The following is a 19,638-nucleotide window of genomic DNA, read 5'->3' as shown; positions in this document are numbered from 1 at the left end:
CTGATTATGCAGTTCAGATGCGCTGCGTGTTTTCTAATGATGCTCCTCCATTACAATGCTTATTCCCTCTGCCTGCCCCGTCGATACTGGCGTGTGTGGGGGGAAAATGCGCCTCCACCGCGGTGGCCGAATGCCCCACGCCGCGACCACACCATATTAAGGCTGGTCGCAGCGCCGCGGCGCAACGTAGCACGGGGGAGGTCGTCCAATTCCCTGATCGCCGGAAACCGTGAGAGTTAACCCCGATAAGAGTTTCTCGGATAAAAACCGGTCGGCCAGGTAACCTCCCCTTCCAGCTCTATGGGTGGGGGAAAATGCGTGCGGGTGTGTTCATGTGAGGTGAGGTGAGGGGGAAGCGGGGTTGGCTCCGTTGCTTGGTGGTGGCGAGGTCGGGGATTTGGGCGCCTGCCGAACGGCTTCATGGCGGCGGCATCACACAAACACGCTCTGATAGTAATCACATCGTCAGGACTGTGTTACGAGGACCCGGTGTGTTGCTATGCTGCACGGGTGTACTGCCAATACGTACAAATAACAATGACCGACTGCCTCCTTGCGCAGGGATGAACCCGGCCCAGCCCGAGTTCATGCGCGCACGCGGCAAGCGCAGGGCGAGGGGGAATGGAGCGGAGTGCGGGCGGTCGAGCGACTCCGACGAGGAGTGGACGGGGAGGAGGAAGAGGAAGGAGGTGGCGATGCACGGAGGACGAAGAGGCAAACGTAAAAGGGCGCTTGCAGACCGTGCAGAGACCCCCTGTAGACTCACACAGAGACCCCCTGTAGACTCACACAGAGACCCCCTGTAGACTCACACAGAGATCCCCTGTAGACTCGCTTGATGAAGCTGGTTGTAATCACCAGTGGAACATCACAGTACCATTCTCGAATTGTGAATTTTGTGGGTTTACTGTCCAACACACAACCGGTTAGTGCTGAACTAGTAACTAATTGGCACGTTTTGTTTACCTGACAAACCTTACGGATTGGCTGCGTCGGGTGGTGACGGGTTTAACGACACATTCATATTTACGCGATATAACCCAAAAAATTAATAATATTGGTCGCGAAATCCTACATGTTAAACTGGTTAGCAGTCTGCGCTATGAACCTGGCGACCCGGGTTCGATTTCTGCTCACGGTCAACACCAGTGACGATTATCTAAACTGGTCCTGGGCCTCCCCTAGGTCAACTCACCTTCAAATTAGTACCTGGTACAGTGTGTAAACATCGCCACTGGGGAGACAAAGGCGGTCGGGCGTGGTGCTGGCCACCGACCCCCTCGTGTACCGTTCTGGCTCACTAACAGCACTTGCCCCTACAGTCTGCTAAGGCTATACGGGGGATATTTGTCTTTGCATATGTTCATGCGTGTCCGCGTGTTCACACGTGTGTGCGTGTGTTCACGGGTATCCATGTGTTCACACACATGGACACGTGCGTGCGTGTGTTTGCGGGTGTTCACGTGTGTGCGTGTGTTCTTCTTATGAACAAAAGAATGAAGGGGGCTTGGGAGCGTGGCGATGAGGTGTGGGAAGCTGTAAGGCCCAGGCTACTTTGGGCTCGCCTTCCCATCAACAGGAGGCGAGGAGTGGTGGTCGTGGTTACTTATGCCCCCACCCAAGACGAACATCCGTGGAGGGATGCAGGCAAAGCCGATGATTCAGATGCCTTCTATGACCTCCTGTCACAGGTACTGGCTAAAGTGGCCACTCGGGATAGAGTCATCTTGTTGGGTGACTTCAATGCCCGAGTTGGTCATGATACTGGCACCTGGTCTGGAGTGATTGGAGGGCATGGGCCAGATCAGTTCAATAACAACGGTAGGAGGCTGCTAGATTTTTGTGCAGCCCATGGGCTTGTAATTACCAACACGCTCTTCCGACATCGGCGCATCCACACAACATCATGGATGCATGCCGGGTCCAAGCAAGAACATCTGCTGGACTACATAGTGATGGACCAGCGGATGCGAACCCATGTCTTTGACACCAGGACCTACTGTACCGTGGAGCTGATCTGCCCTCTGACCATCGACTAGTCATCTGTAAGATGCGCCTGCCATTCTTCCACTCTGGTGGTGGGTGTACACCCAGGACCCCATTCCAACCTAAAGTGGCCTGGTTTTAGTTAGCTGATGAAAGTTGCAAGTGAGAATTTCATCATCGCTTGCGGCTGGGGTTGTGGCATCATCCCCCAGTCTTCCTGATGTCGAGGGTAAATGGGCGAGGTTTAGGACTGTGACTCATGCAGCTGCAATGGCTGCTTTGGGTACGCGTTCCAGAACTCCCCAGAGACCCTGGCTGACAGAGGAGGTGTTCAGGATAGTTGAGAAAAAGTGACAGGCCCACTCTCATCGGCTCCAGCATCCCACGTCAGACAATGAGGAGGCTTACCGCAACCTTCGCTCGGAGGGTTGAAGAGCCGTAAGGCGCTGCAAGGATGGGTGGTGGTCACGGGTTGCTGAGGAGATGGAGTCTGCCTCAGTGGCCCACGATCACAAATCACTATTTAACTCCATCAAAAAAGTAACCTCCAGCGCCACACCGATTACCATCATTAGGGGAAAAAACGGTGATCCAATCTCCGACCCCCAGGAACAGGTTTGCAGATTTGCTGAGCATTTCTGTGAGGTCCTGGGGGAGGGGAAATCCCTCAGCCAGGAAAACATCATGGCACAAAGTGGGGATGACCCTGCTGAGGCTGTGGTGCCTCAAATATTGGAAGAAGTCACCCTCTGTGAGTGGCTGGCTGAGATGCCATCTGTTGAGGAAGTACTGAAGGCGATCCGGAGTCTGAGACCAGGAAAGGCACCGGGCAGAGATGATCTCCCAAGCGAAATGATGAGGGAGGGTGGCGTTTGTGCACAGACTGCCCTATATGACATCATAACAACAGTCTGGACCACTGGACGGGTACCGCAGAATTGGAAGGATGCCCTGGTGGTCCCCCTCTTTAAGAAGGGGGACCGTACAGACTGTAACAACTACAAGGGCATCTCACTCCTCAGTGTGCCGGGAAAGGTGCTGGCAAGGATTATTCAACATCGCCTTGCTAGGCACGCTGAGGAGAGGCTTGCGGATCCCCAATGCGGTTTCAGGAAAGGGCGGTCCTGCACAGATGCCATATTTTCTGTCCGTCTGCTACAGCAGAGGTGTAGGGAATTCCAACAAGACCTACATCTCTGCTTTATTGACCTGGTCAAGGCCTATGACACCATCAGTAGGCCTGGGCTCTGGGTTGTTCTTCGTGCTTTCGGAGTCCCTGACCCTCTGCTCACGATCATTAAGGACCTTAATGATGGTGAGCGGGCCCGGGTAAAACTACGTAGCCGGGAGTCGGAGCCATTCCCTGTACACCTTGGGGTGTGACAGGGATGTCCTCTGGCTCCCACATTATTTAACATCAATTTTGACCACGTAGTTCGTGAAGCCTTCAATAGCTGTACCGAGGGAATTTCCATTTGGTAGATATAATGGGAGGCTGATCGATGCCTGGGTGCGATCAAGGGATGGCTCCCTATTGGTCAACCACGTTATGTATGCCGATGATGTAGTAATAGCTGCTCATTCAGAGGAGGAGTTGGAGACGCTGCTGCTGAGACTGGAGAATGCCACTAGGAGGTGGGGCCTTACCATCAGCCCCACCAAAAACTAAGCACCTGCCTGGGTATTTTGTACCATTGGACACTCCACCCATACAACTCACTCCCAATCAGTGATGGGGCAGTTGTGGAGAGAGTGGAGAGTTTCCCATACCTGGGCAGTGTGCTTATGACCGGCTCCAGTTTAACAGCAGAGGTCTCACTCCGAATCAGTCAAGCGGCAATATATTTTCATCGGTTGCGTAACGCTGTGTGGAAGCTACCTGGTCTGTCACTCCGCACGAAGCTTCAGGTTTTCTCGGCCACAGTCATTCCCTTCCTTCTCTACGCTTGCAAAACGTGGACCCCCCTAATGGAGCATCTTCGCTGGTTAGAAACATTTAGGCTGGCCTGCCTACGATCCATCCTGGGTTTTACCAGGCTGGATTGTGTGAGGAGCTCACAAATCCTTGAAAGATCTGGGCAAAGTCCCATCGGTGAGCTCCTCCGGCAGGCAAGGCTGCATTGGCTGGGTCATGTAGCCCGCATGCCCAGCCACTGCATGCCTAAACAGCTTTTGTTCGGCCGGATCGAGGGGGCTAAACAGGCGTGACACGGGCTAGAGAAGAGATGGAGTGATGTGGTACAGGAGGACATGGAGCTGAGTGGACTTGCCAAGGACTGGTACCAGCGGTGTCAAGATCGGGCTCTGTGGAGGAGGCTCGTGAAGGACGCCCTCCAACAACAACGGAGGGCGGAGGAGCGACGCTCACAACAATGAGCGGAGCGCCGGGTGGCAAAAGCACAGCAAGTTGGCACAGTAGGGGGCACAGGTGGTGCATCAGCCATTCATCTCGGTCATCTTAGTCAATCGACCCGTGGCGCCTAGGTCTGCCCCGTGACCTCCTGCCAGCGGGCGTTCTACACTTCACGTGGCCTCAAGGTGCACATGGCCTGGCACAAACGTCGTGGTGATGTCACCGCCAATTAGTGGCGAATGGCTGTTGTTGTTGCGTGTGTTCACGTGCGTGCGCGTGTTCACGTGTGTGTGTTCACGTGTTTGTGCGTGTGTTCACGTGCGCGAGTGTGTTCACGTGCGTGAGTGTGTTCACGTGTGTGTGTGTGTTTACGTGTGTGCGTGTGTTCACGCAGGAGGAGGCAAGGGGGCTGCTTCACGCTGGGCCACCGTGGGAGAGTGGCACGCGAGGGCAGCTCCCAGCAAGCGCAAGGTCTCTGTGCACAGCGCACGGCACTCCTCTCGTTACAGCTGCTGCTGCTGTTGTTGTCTTTAGTTTGTTGTCCTTCCCCCTCACCTCCCATTAACGAGGATGGCTACGTACGGTGCCAAATAAATTCAACGTACATACATACTACTAAACACTGCTATATCAGGGACGTGCGGTCAGGGGAGGCAGGCGAGGCAGAGTCTCGCCTGTCATATACTCCAATGAAAATAGCTGTTACGAAAAGTAAAAAGAAATGTTCCACTGATCCGTGTTATAAATGTAATTTCTGTATAATTCCAATCATTACAGAGAAATAGGAACAGGCACGCGCTTATCGCTGCCTCACGTACAGACGAGACGTACGCCATGATACACTACTATACACTACACTATTCATGACTAAATACTACACGACACACTACACCATGATACACTACTATACACTACACTATACACTAATATACACTACATTACTATACACTAAACACCTAACGTACACACACACAACACGTACACACGAGACTGTTCGCCACTCCTCTCTAGGATCCGAGGTGATAGAACAGAACCTGAGAAGGGCGTAGACAAGCGTAGACACCGTGACCACGGTGACAATGACCACTGGGTTTGCAACGCGCGCAGACTCCACGAGACGGGCAGACGTCGATGTCCCATCGCAGACTCGGAGGTTACGGAGCTCAGAGTCACGGTTCACTGAGCTACAGAGTCGCTCTTTTTTTCACAAGCGGTACCCGGCTATCACAACTCATAGCTCAACGAAGCGGCTGATATCATCATCACGTGGATATTTCTAGCGGGAGTCAAATACTCTAAAACGAGCGATCCGGATTCTCAATGTGACGGGAAAAACCGAAGGACCCAGAGAAAAATCCACGCAGCGACCACCACATCAGGGTCAGGATCGAACACATGACCTCCTGCGTACCAGGCGAGGTAGTTAACATCTCCTAGCTACCATGCCCCCTCTGCATGGCACTCTGGTACAACGTCTGGGCTTATTATTATAATTAGTTTATTCATTAGTTTAGTTGTGAAGAGGCTTGGCCTGCCATACCCACCGAGGTTCAGCATGACGGCATGGTTCTGCTTGATGTATGGAATCAGATTTACAGAATCAGAATATCAGAATTAGAATATGTATTGTACTGGAGGAATCCGATGAGGTGTCAGGGTCGAGATCGAACCCGCGACCTCCTGCGTACCAGGCGAGGGAGTTAACATCTCCTAGCCACCGCTGGTCACCGCAACAACTCCGCCCCCCACACCCCCTCCGCCCCCTCACCCCACCGCCCCCTCCGCTCAGACTAAAGCGAAAGCCCTGGAGTACGTGTGGAGCATCTTGCAGGGCGTGGAGGAGGAGCAGCAGCAGGAGGAGGAGTTCAGGGGATTTGAGCTGAGGGAGGTGCACAAGGCCAGGATGGCGATGTTCAGGCTGGAGCGCAGAGCCACCGCCTGCAAGGAGGCCCTGAGGGTGGCGCTCCAGAGGATACGTGGAGGTGCGTAGCCTGCAGCGGTGATTTCTATTCACACCAGAACTCCACACTCCCCTCTATTCCCACCGGAACTCCACACTCCCATCTATTCTCACCGGAACTCCACACTCTCCTCTATTCTCACCGGAACTCCACACTCCCCTCTATTCTCACCAGAACTCCACACTCCCCTCTATTCTCACTGGAACGTCACACTCCCTGCTATTCCCACCAGAACTCCACACTCCCCTCTATTCTCACCAGAACTCCACACTCCCCTCTATCCTCACCGGAACTCCGCACTCTTCTGTGGCTGCTGATGGAAGTCGCCACTGCTGTTGATGCTACTGCTACATGTGCTCCTGTCAGTGCTGCTGCTGGTACTGATGCAGCCTATAAACTAAGCGATGTTTCTTTTACCAGGGTAAGCCGCACTGAGCTGTGTAGATGTTTTTCAGAAGCGACCTGGCTATCACAAATGAGAGCTCAACGAAGTGACTTGTCATCATCATCATTACGTGGACATTTACAGCAGCCAAATACTCTCAACACGTGACGTTGATTCTAAATGTCGAGGGGAAAAACCGGAGGACCCGGAGAAAAATCCACGCAACCACGGGGAGGTACAACATGCAAACTCCAAATATACAGCGTGGGTCGTCAGGGTCGGGATTGCACCCACGACCTCCTGTATTCCAGGCGAGGGAGTTAACATCTCGCCACAGAGGAGAGAGAGACACGCAGACTCCAAATATACAGCAGGCTTCGTCAGGGTCGGGATGGAATCTGCGACCTCCCGTATACCAGGAGAGGTAGTCAACATCTCGCCGTGTTTGCCTGCAGGCTCCTCCGTGCCGCCGGCCTCCGCCCAGGCTGTGGCGGTGTCGCGCAGCGCTCGCTCTCGCTACGGCCTGCGCCCGCGCGAGAGGAAAGTCTACACAGAGGTGGAGGAGCCCCAGGACGACGACTTCTTCTGTGAGACCCCGTGCTCCCCCTACCTCTCTCTCACTTTCTCACAATGTCAGTTTGTCACACTGTCATACTCTTAGTTCTTTCGGTAAAGTCACGTAAGTAAAAAATGAAATAAAAATTTATATAAAATAAAATAAAAATCACGACGATTCGGAGGCAACACAAGTCTCCATCATCAGGTGGGACCGTCACAGCCAGATTTGGTGCATTATTTTATTATTTATTTTATTAATTTCATTTTTTACCTACGTGACTTTACCGAAAGAACTAAGAGTATGAATCCTTGCAGTCACGAAAGCTTCAAATCTAGAATGTCACACTCTCACCCATCAGTTTGTCACACTCTCACCCATCTCTCTGTATTGCTCCCGCACTCTCACTCGATATATTCCACTTGCTCCCTCTCACTCTTGCCCCCTTTCCCTCCCTCTCACACGCTCCCTTTCTCACACTCTCACTTACCTCTCTCTCTTTTGCTCCCTCACTCAGGGATGCAGGGAGGGATGCAGGGAAGGTGACAGGGTTTACATCTCCGATGAGCGAGCTAAAGAAGTTCCCCATGCAGAGAGGGAGGGAGGGAGGCATCTGTCTGGAGCGCTCCTCACCCTCTCACCCTCTCACAGTGCCACTGCTGCTGCTGCTGTTGCTACTGCGGTTCACCCTCCTCCCGCTGCTGCTGCTGTGGCTCTCAGTCTGCGAGCTGTGCAGGGATTTCTACCTGGGGGAGTGCTCCGTGCACGGCCCGCCAGAGTTCATCGCGGACGCGGCCGTGGCCCCGGGAGTGGCCAACAGGGCCCGGCTCAGCCTGCCCCAGGGCCTCACCGTCGGCGCCTCCTCCATCGCCGGCGCCGGCCTCGGGGTGTGGAGCAACAGGAAGAAGCTGCCCAAGGGGGTGATGTTTGGGCCCTACCAGGGAGAGGTGTCTGAGGAGAACCCCATGAGCGAGTACTGCTGGCTGGTGAGCTGCTGCTGCTGCCACTGCCACTGCTGCAGCCTCCTCCTATTCCTACATCATCATCGTGTGTGTGGAGAGGAGGCTCGTGAAGGAGATACAGAGAAACCCATAGCCTCACACAGTCCCCCACAGACTCACACAGTCACCCAGAAACTGGCACAGAGAGACCCAGAGACTTTGCACAGAGACCCAGAGGCTCGCATAGAGAGACCCACAGACTTGCACAGAGACCTAGAGACTTGAACAGAGACCCAGAGACTCACAGTGGGACACACAGACTCACACAGAGACCCAGAGACTCGCACAGAGAGACCCAGATACTCACACATAGGCTCAGAGAATCGCACAGAGACCCACAGACTCACAGAGAGACCCAGAGACTTGCACAGAGACTCGCACAGAGACCCAGAGAATCGCACAGAGACCCACAGTCTCACACAGAGACCCAGAGACTCGCACAGAGCCTTAGAGACTTGCACAGAGACTCAGTGACTCACAGAGGGACCCACAGACTCACAGAGAGACCCAAAAAATTAACGTAATTACGAGTTAAACTTGTAACCCACAGTAGCCGCTCGCTCGCAAGGACAGAACAACTTCAATGCGCGAGGAGGAACCACAGACAAGTGGTTCTGCCTCACGCACTCCTTACACACAAATAAACCATGATACCTCGCCGCTGATCTCGTCAAGAAGCATAAACCATCATCACGCAAACTCTGTTCATGCTCACAGATACCCATAGACTCACACAGAGACACATAGACTCGCACATAGACCCATAGACTCGCACAGAAACCCATAGACTCGCACAGAGACCCATAGACTCGCACAGAGACCCATAGATTCACACAGAGACCCATAGACTCGCACAGAGACCCATAGCTTCACACAGTCACCCACAGACTCACACAGAGACCCAGAGCCCCACACAGTCACCCACAGACTCGCACAGAGACCCAGAGAATCGCACCGAGAGACCCACAGACTCACACAAAGACCATAGAGACTTGCACAGAGACCCAGAGACTCGCATAGAAACCCATAGACTCGTACAGAGACCTAGAGACTCACCCAAAGAATTTCAGAGAGACCCCAGAATCACAGAGAGACCCAAAAATTAACGTAATTCTAATTTCAACTTGTAACACACAGCAAAGACGGTGGTCACCGCATGGCGTGGCGCTTACAGATGCACTTCTGCGGCCGTCTGGAAGGTTCTTCCTTCCAATGTTAGGAAGCCACTGAGAGCTATGCACTTTTAAATCTTGTAGGTTGAAAACGCATTTCTATAGAACTGATTTTGGTGTTTAGTTTGTTGTCCTTCTCCCGCACCTCCGATCAGCATGGTTGGCTAAGTACGGTACGAAAGAAGTTCAACTTACAGTCCAATTCACGTTAATTATCCGTGGATCTGCTCGTGTGCGTGTGTCTTTCAGATTTACAAAAACAAAAAGGATCGTGAATATGTTGATGCTCAGGATGAATCTAAGTCAAACTGGATGAGGTGATTTTTGTCTTAAGGACCACAACACAGAGATCAGAACCACCACACACAGAGACCAGAACCACCACACACAGAGACCAGAACCACTACACACAGAAACCAGAACCACTACACACAGAGACCAGAACCACCACACACAGAGACCAGAACCACCACACACAGAGACCAGAACCACTACACACAGAGACCAGAACCACCACACACAGAGACCAGAACCACCACACACAGAGACCAGAACCACTACACACAGAAACCAGAAACCACTGCACACAGAGACCAGAACCACCACACACAGAGACCAGAACCACCACACACAGAGACCAGAACCACTACACACAGAAACCAGAACCACTACACACAGAGACCAGAACCACCACACACAGAGACCAGAACCACCACACACAGAGACCAGAACCACTACACACAGAGACCAGAACCACCACACACAGAGACCAGAACCACCACACACAGAGACCAGAACCACTACACACAGAAACCAGAAACCACTGCACACAGAGACCAGAACCACCACACACAGAGACCAGAACCACCACACACAGAGACCAGAACCACCACACACAGAGACCAGAACCACTACACACAGAAACCAGAACCACTACACACAGAGACCAGAACCACCACACACAGAGACCAGAACCACTACACACAGAGACCAGAACCACCACACACAGAGACCAGAACCACCACACACAGAGACCAGAACCACTACACACAGAAACCAGAACCATTGCACACAGATACCAGAACCACCACACACAGAGACCAGAACCACCACACACAGAGACCAGAACCACTACACACAGAAACCAGAACCACTACACACAGAGACCAGAACCACCACACACAGAGACCAGAACCACTACACACAGAGACCAGAACCACCACACACAGAGACCAGAACCACCACACACAGAGACCAGAACCACTACACACAGAAACCAGAACCACTGCACACAGAGACCAGAACCACCACACACAGAGACCAGAACCACCACACACAGAGACCAGAACCACTACACACAGAGATCAGAACCACCACACACAGAGACCAGAACCACTACACACAGAAACCAGAACCACTACACACAGAGACCAGAACCACCACACACAGAGACCAGAACCACTACACACAGAGACCAGAACCACTACACTCAGAGACCAGAACCACCACACACAGAGACCAGAACCACCACACACAGAGACCAGAACCACCACACACAGAGACCAGAACCACCACACACAGAGACCAGAACCACCACACACAGAGACCAGAACCACTACACTCAGAGACCAGAACCACCACACACAGAGACCAGAACCACCACACCCCAGAGACCAGAACCACCACACACAGAGACCAGAACCACCACACACAGAGACCAGAACCACCACACACAGAGACCAGAACCACCACACACAGAGACCAGAACCACTACACACAGAGACCAGAACCACCACACACAGAGACCAGAACCACTAAAGAGACCAGAACCACTACACACAGAGACCAACCCTGGGCCTCCCCTTGGTCGACTCGGCATCAAATGAGCACCCGGTACGGAGCGTGGTTCCAGCCACACCACCCCCACGTAGCGCCCAGTGCCGGCCCTTAATAGGCGCTCGCTAACGGCGCCCACCCCGCCGCCGCGTCTGCCCGCGCAGGTTCGTCAACTGCGCGAGGAATGAGCAGGAGCAGAACCTGGTGGCCTTCCAGCACCGGGGGCAGATTTACTACCGCACGTTCCGTGCCGTGGGGCCCGGCTCTGAGCTGCTGGTCTGGTACGGCGAGGAGTTCGCCCAGGAGCTGGGCATCGCCTGCGAGGCCGGGCCCTCGCTACGCCGCAGCAGCAGCAACGAGATGGCTCCCAGGGCCACCGCCAGAGACCTGCAGCCCGTGCAGCCTCCACCAAGCGAGGAACACTGTGAGCACCGCTCACCAGAGACTCGCCACTGCTCACCAGACTATAGCCACCACTCACCAGAGATGATAGCCACCACTCACCAGAGATGATTGCCACCACTCACCAGAGATTATAGCCACCACTCACCAGAGATGATAGCCACCACTCACCAGAGACGATAGCCACCACTCACCACAGATTATAGCCACCACTCACCAGAGATGATAGCCACCACACACCAGAGATTATAGCCACCACTCACCAGAGATGATTGCCACCACTCACCAGAGATGATAGCCACCACTCACCAGAGATGATAGCCACCACTCACCAGAGATGATAGCCACCACTCACCAGAGATTATAGCCACCACTCACCAGAGACGATAGCCACCACTCACCAGAGACTATAGCCACCACTAACCAGAGACGATAGCCACCACTCACCAGAGATGATAGCCACCACTCACCAGAGATGATAGCCACCACTCACCAGAGACGATAGCCACCACTCACCAGAGATTATAGCCACCACTCACCAGAGACGATAGCCACCACTCACCAGAGATTATAGCCACCACTCACCAGAGATGATAGCCACCACACACCAGAGATGATAGCCACCACTCACCAGAGATGATTGCCACCACTCACCAGAGATGACAGCCACCACTCACCAGATATGATAGCCACCACTCACCAGAGATGATAGCCACCACTCACCAGAGATGATAGCCACCACTCACCAGAGATGATAGCCACCACTCACCAGAGATGATAGCCACCACTCACCAGTGATGATAGCCACCACTCACCAGAGATGATAGCCACCGCTCACCAGAGATGATAGCCACCACTCACCAGAGATGATAGCCACCACTCACCAGGGATGATAGCCACCACTCACCAGAGATGATAGCCACCACTCACCAGAGATGATAGCCACCACTCACCAGAGATGATAGCCACTGCTCACCAGACTATAGCCACCACTCACCAGAGATGATAGCCACCACTCACCAGAGATGATAGGCACCACTCACTAGAGATGATAGCCACCACTCACCAGAGATGATAACCACCGATCACCAGAGACGATAGCCACCACTCAACAGAGATGATAGCCACTGCTCACCAAAGATAATAGCCACCACTCCCCATAGATGATAGCATCCACTCACCAGAGGTGATAGCCACCACTCACCAGAGATGATAGCCACCACTCAACAGAGATGATAGCCACTGCTCACCAAAGATAATAGCCACCACTCCCCATAGATGATAGCATCCACTCACCAGAGATGATAGCCACCACTCACCAGAGACGATAGCCACCACTCACCAGAGATGATAGCCACCACTCAACAGAGATGATAGCCACTGCTCACCAAAGATAATAGCCACCACTCCCCATAGATGATAGCCACCACTCACCAGAGATGATAGCCACCACTCACCAGAGATGATAGCCACCACTCACCAGAGATGATAGCCACCACTCACCAGAGATGATAGCCACCACTCACCAGCGATGATAGCCTCTACTCACCAGAGATGATAGCCACCACTCACCAGAGATGATAGCCACCACTCACCAGAGATGATAGCCACCACTCACCAGAGATGATAGCCACCACTCACCAGAGATGATAGCCACCACTCACCAGAGATGATAGCCACCACTCACCAGAGATGATAGCCACCACTCACCAGAGATGATAGCCACCACTCACCAGAGATGATAGCCACCACTCACCAGAGATGATAGCCACCACTCACCAGAGATGATAGCCACCACTCACCAGAGACGATAGCCACCACTCACTAGAGATGATAGCCACCACTCAACAGAGATGATAGCCACTGCTCACCAAAGATAATAGCCACCACTCCCCATAGATGATAGCATCCATTCACCAGAGATGATAGCCACCACTCACTAGAGATGATAGCCACCACTCACTAGAGATGATAGCCACCACTCACCAGAGATGATAGCCACCACTCACCAGAGACGATAGCCACCACTCACCAGAGATGATAGCCACCACTCACCAGAGATGATAGCCACCACTCACCAGAGATGATAGCCACCACTCAACAGAGATGATAGCCACTGCTCACCAAAGATAATAGCCACCGCTCCCCATAGATGATAGCATCCACTCACCAGAGATGATAGCCACCACTCACCAGAGATGATAGCCACCACTCACCAGAGATGATAGCCACCACTCAACAGAGATGATAGCCACTGCTCACCAAAGATAATAGCCACCACTCCCCATAGATGATAGCATCCACTCACCAGAGATGATAGCCACCACTCACCAGAGATGATAGCCACCACTCACCAGAGATGATAGCCACCACTCACCAGAGATGATAGCCACCACTCACCAGAGATGATAGCCACCACTAACAACAGATGATAGCCACCACTCACCAGAAATGATAGCCACCACTCACCAGAGATGATAGGCACCACCCACACTGATAAGGTGCAAATGAGTAACTGGTGTGGTGTGTAGTAGTAAACATCGCCACTGGGGAGACAAAGGCGGCCATGTGTGGTGCTGGCCACCCTCCCACTCATGTGCCATGCTGGCTTTCATACAGTGAGGGAAAAAAGGATTTGATCCCCTGCTGATTTTGTACGTTTGCCCACTGGCAAAGAAATGATCAGTCTATAATTTTAATGGTAGGTTTATTTGAACCGTGAGAGACAGAATAACAACAACAAAAAATCCAGAAAAACGCATGTCAAAAATGTTATAAATTGATTTGCATTTTTTAAAATCAGCAGGGGATCAAATACTTTTTTCCCTCACTGTAGGTGCCCGATAACAGCACTTGTCCCAAAAGTATATACAGGCTATATGGGGGTTCTTCGTCTTTGTGTGTATATATAATGGAGCCCACTGCACTACGAACCCGGCCACCTGAGTTCGATTCCCACTCACGGCCAACGTCAGTGGTGAATATTTAGGCCTCCCCTAGGCTGACAGCCTCAAATGAGTACCTAGCTTAAACGTGGAAACATCGCCACTGGAGAGACAAAGGCGGCCGGGCCTGGTGTTGGCCACCTACTCCCTCGTGTGCCATGCCGGCCTTCATAGGTACTCGCAAACAGCACTTGCCCAACAGTCTGATATGGCTGTTGGGGACCTTTACCTTTGTATGTACACACACACGTGTGCAAGAGTGTTCATGTATCGGTGTTGGTGTGTGCGCGTGTGTCTTGTGCCTCTGGGATGACGCAGGTGGAGTGGGTGTGGAGGTGACAAGGCTGCCGTGTCCTGTCTGCAACCGTCAGTTCATCTGCCGCTCGAGTCTACAGTATCACGTGCAGAGCAGACACCCCACTAAGCCCAGTAACAAAAGTCATCAGTGTGACCAATGTCCATTCAGCACAGACTACAAGTGTAGCTTGAAGATGCACCAGAGAACACACACGGGAGAGAAGCCGTTCAAGTGCACCGTGTGTGAGAAGGCGTTTGCACAGCTACCAAATCTTCACAGGCACCAGAGAACACACACGGGAGACAAGCCGTTCAAGTGCACCGTGTGTGAGAAGGTGTTTGCATGGCTATCACATCTTCACAGCCACCAGAGAACCCACACGGGAGAGAAGCCGTTCAAGTGCACCGTGTGTGAGAAGGCGTTTGCACAGCTACCACATCTTCACAGCCACCAGAGAACACACACGGGAGAGAAGCCGTTCAAGTGCACCGTGTGTGAGAAGGCGTTTGCATGGATATCAACTCTTCACAGCCACCAGAGAACACACACCGGCCAGAATGCATTTTCTCATTCCCGTGAAAACAGAAAAGTCAGCCATCCTGAGCAAAAAGCGCACAGCGCCGAGCTGTGAATTAGTTTTAAACAACAGGCCACGTGATTAGCCGAGGCTGTGCCACTCTTGAAACTGATTTTGAATGTGAACACGGAAACCTACGAACCCTCCTACACCTGCCTCACACTCTGTGGGGGGTGGGAGATTAAACCGACCCGGCCACCCCTAGATTGCAAGTGCGGAGTTCTAGGTCCCAACCACTGCACGTCCCCCCCCCACCCCCATCACCTGGGGGTCCCTGTGTGTGTGAGTGTGCAGAGTCCCCCGTGCAGAGCTGTACTGTTGTTACCCTAGAGGGGGGCACCGCAGGGTGATCCACCTACAGACACCCCAGTCTGCACGTCTCCCGCCGGTCTCCATGCGCACCGCGTGCCGTCTCGTAGCCCTGCCCCGTGAGACGTACGTACAGTACGTACAGTACGTACCCATCCAGCGGTAGACTGAACCGTGGCCGATGACGAAGGTGGCATCCGCTCACAAATCTCCGAACACTCAGTCCAGAGGTCGCAACCGGGTACCCGATACCCGTACCCTACCCGATACCCGGCCGGGTACGGGTAGCCGTTTGCGACCCTGGTGCGGCCGGGTACGTGTAGACCGTGAGTCACTGGTGAGTAACTGTCACTCATTTCCCAACGTCTTGTCTCTTCTCACAATTCAAGTTCCTAGAATCAACCCACCCGCGCCTGCAACATGGCTTCACCCCAGAGGTCGCAATCAGGTACCCGATACCGGGTACGGGTACCTGTTTACGACGCTGGTGCGGCCGGGTCTGGGTAAGGAATCAAAACCCGTTTGCGACCTCTGACTCAGTACCGTAGCCCCGAGCCATCGCTTGCGCGATATTCACTTTGCTGCTGAGAGGAAAGCTACGGGGAGGAGGTGGGGGGGGGTGCTAGGAGAGGACATCTGTGGAACGGCTGGAGATCTGCGAAGAAGAGCTTCATAGCTCATCGGATTCCTGCGGTCTGAAAAAATATTCCGAGGGGGCGTTGGGAGGGGGGTGTAGGTATGAGTGGGGCATCTGCCCTTGGATCACCCTGCGTGTTGTTGCTGCCTCCCCCGTTGAAAATGTTCCCAGCGTGAACTTAACCCTTTGCAGTTGCGACGACGCCGCGTGCCGTGCGTGAACGTCGTCGTCGGAACAACAAAACGCAGTAAAAACTAAAGTAACTTTATCGGTACCGAGGCTCCCACAGGGCCACGCGGGGCAGGGAGTGTGGCACAGTTTTGGCGCCGGCTAGCGCAGAGTGGCGGCGGTCGTGTCGCTACGCTTCTCTGCGGTGAGCAACGACGTCTTTATAACAACAACAACAGCAGTGCTGCTGCTGCCACTGCTGCGCCTCTCTAAATAGAATTAACGAGGGCGAGCCGCGCGCTCGATTCGCGGGATTCTGCGGTGAACGGTGACACCCACCCCGTGAACGGTGACACCCACCCCGTGAACGGTGACACCCACCCCGTGAACGGTGACACCCACCGACCCTGGAACTCTGCAGACGTCTCGGACGCGGGAAAGGGTTGAGAGATTCTCTGCGTCGTCCCGGTTGCTCGCGTGATGTCGCACGGTGGTGGCGCGCGTTGACTCTTACACGTTTAAGAAAGTTGAGCGTTAGTTTGTGATTCTGTTTACAATTATATATGTACATACTTAAACTAACAAAATTTTTTTTGGGATTTTACCAAATAAAGTCCAACTGGATACGTAGTAGCTCTTTTATCAGACGTGACCACCTGGCCATCACGAATGAAAGCTCAACGAAGTGGCTTATCATTGTGTGGACATTTATAGCGGCCAAATACTCTGACTGCGTGATCTCGATTCTAAATGTCGAGGGAAAACCGGAGGACCTGGAGAAAAATCCACACGACCACGGGGAGAGAGAGACGCGCAAACTCAAAATATACAGCAGGCGTCAGGGTCGGAATCGAACCAACGATCTCCTGTATACCAGGAGAGGTAGTTAACATCTCAACATGCGTTCAGAGTATTTGGCTGCTGTAAATGTCACGTGATAAGCCACTTCGGTGCGCTGCTGTCATTTGTGATAGCCAGGTCGCTACTACACAGCTCAGTGGGGGCCTTACCTGGAAAAGTAAAGTGAAGTAAAACTAAAATCTACTATATTCTTGGTTCTTTTGGTAAAGTCACGTAGAAGGGAAATAATAAAATAATAAAAATAAAACATAATAAATTATATTCTAATATTATTTTATGTTATTTGGTTATATTATTATTTTATATTACTTTATTATAGTAATATATTCTATTATTTTATTATTATTATATAAAATATTATATTATTATATTTTTTCATTACGTTTTATTTTCATTATTTTATTATTTACCTTCTACGTGACTTTACCGAAAGAACCAATAAGATGAATCCCTGCAGTCACGAAAGCTTTAAATCGAAATTTTACATAGACTTTGATTGCTTCAACCAGAAAAACTTTAATAATAACCCTAACCCTAAAAATGCTTAAATTGATCAAATTGAGATTCTTACTTCCATTTATACGCTTTTTAGATGTCGATTGAAGTTCGTTGTCGGCTGTTCTCTGTGTGGATAATTGCCTTTGAACTTTCACATGGGGCATATTCTGCCCTGGAGGGGGGTATGGTCTGGACCAGTCTAGTTTAAACCCCCGGGTCTAGTTTAGCCGAGGACACTTTATCCCCCCGGGTATACTCTGGCCTGGGCCAAACTATACCCGGGTTTAATCGGGGCAGGGTTTTTTTTAAAAATCCTTTATATTAAGTTCACTTGCTTGCTTGCTTGCGCGCTTACGACCGTGCAAATCTTTCAGTCGTTTTTAACCCACTTCCCGTGATCCAATCGAGTTGACATTTTTCACACAGACTCGTTGTGCGTGACAATTTATTTTCGTGAAATTTTTTTTCCAAAATTTTCCACTTTTTAGGAATTTTTTTTTTTATTTAATTACCAATTGCTTAATGGTGGCCGGCAATCATCTGACCCATAGGTGGCAGTCATCTCAAGCCAGAGGACGAGAGGACTCTAGCCGCCACGCATATAAAGGATTTATAGTGAAAAACTTTGTTTTTACGGGTTAATTTTTAGCCTGTTACACCGGTATCTCCAGGAGGTCGGAGCGACTTACTCTGTGGTGACACTTTTCCGTGACAGAGGTTTGGTTTTTGTTGTTGTTGTTGGGTTAGAGATCTCGTAAACATCAACATTGTGTCGTTAACCCACCACCCACCACCATCGCCTGACACGGCCATTCAGTCAGGGTTTGTCACGTAAACGAAACGTGCCAATTGGTTACCAACTTCAGCACACACAGCGCTTGTGTGTCGGGGAGAGTGAACCCACAACAGCATTTACAATTGGAGTACCGGTGACGTTTCGCCGGTGATTACAAACAACGGCGACCGGGTTCATCGGGCGATGTGCCAGGATTGTGATCCAACGCCATCTAACCCAGCAGCAGCAACAGCAACGACGACGACAAAAACCTTCATCACAGACACCGCTGGTCGCAAGAGACTGCGCGTGGCGCTTTGTGTTGCCGTTGCCACGAATCGTCGAAGCGCGTTCACGATCTGTTGTTCTCCTGTAACGCGGTGGTCATTTCGATTTAAAGCTTCTTTCGTGACTGCAGGGATTCATCTTCTTGGTTCTTTCGGTAAAGTCACGTAGAATGGAAATAATAAAATAATAAAAATAAAACAATAAAGTAATTGTTTTATTTTTATTGTTTTATTATTTAATAATAAAATTATAAAAATAAACATTTACTTTATTATGTTTTATTTTTATGGAAATAATAAAAATAATAAAAATAAAGCAATAAAGTAATTGTTTTATTTTTATTATTTTATTATTTAATAATAGAATAATAAAAATAAACATTTACTTTATTATGTTTTATTTTTATGGAAATAATAAAATAATAAAAATAAAACAAGAAAGTAATTGTTTTATTTTTATTATTTTATTATTTAATAATAGAATAATAAAAATAAACATTTACTTTATTATGTTTTATTTTTATGGAAATAATAAAATAATAAAATTTAAACAATAAAGTCATTGTTTTATAATTATTATTTTTATTTAATAATAAAATAATACAAATTAACATTTTCTTTATCATGTTTT

At 51.0% G+C, this 19,638-nt stretch overlaps 1 protein-coding gene across 1 annotated transcript; it reads left to right on the top strand.

The window, feature by feature from the left end:
• Positions 1-6,651: 6,651 nt before the first annotated feature.
• Positions 6,652-19,157, top strand: LOC133339938 (histone-lysine N-methyltransferase PRDM9-like). The gene is made up of 6 exons (XM_061548049.1): positions 6,652-6,661; positions 7,141-7,272; positions 7,962-8,227; positions 9,664-9,731; positions 11,415-11,674; positions 14,916-19,157. The coding sequence occupies exons 1-6, from the start codon at positions 6,652-6,654 to the stop codon at positions 15,524-15,526; spliced, it is 1,347 nt and encodes a 448-aa protein (XP_061404033.1). The 3' UTR covers positions 15,527-19,157.
• The last annotated feature ends 481 nt before the right edge of the window (positions 19,158-19,638 follow it).

The sequence above is a fragment of the Lethenteron reissneri genome, unplaced genomic scaffold, assembly GCF_015708825.2.
Source record: "Lethenteron reissneri isolate LAM-NWPU_2019-01 unplaced genomic scaffold, ASM1570882v1 scaffold_573, whole genome shotgun sequence".
NCBI classification, from domain to species: Eukaryota; Metazoa; Chordata; class Hyperoartia; order Petromyzontiformes; family Petromyzontidae; genus Lethenteron; species Lethenteron reissneri.
This window is presented reverse-complemented; position numbering and strand designations above follow the sequence as displayed.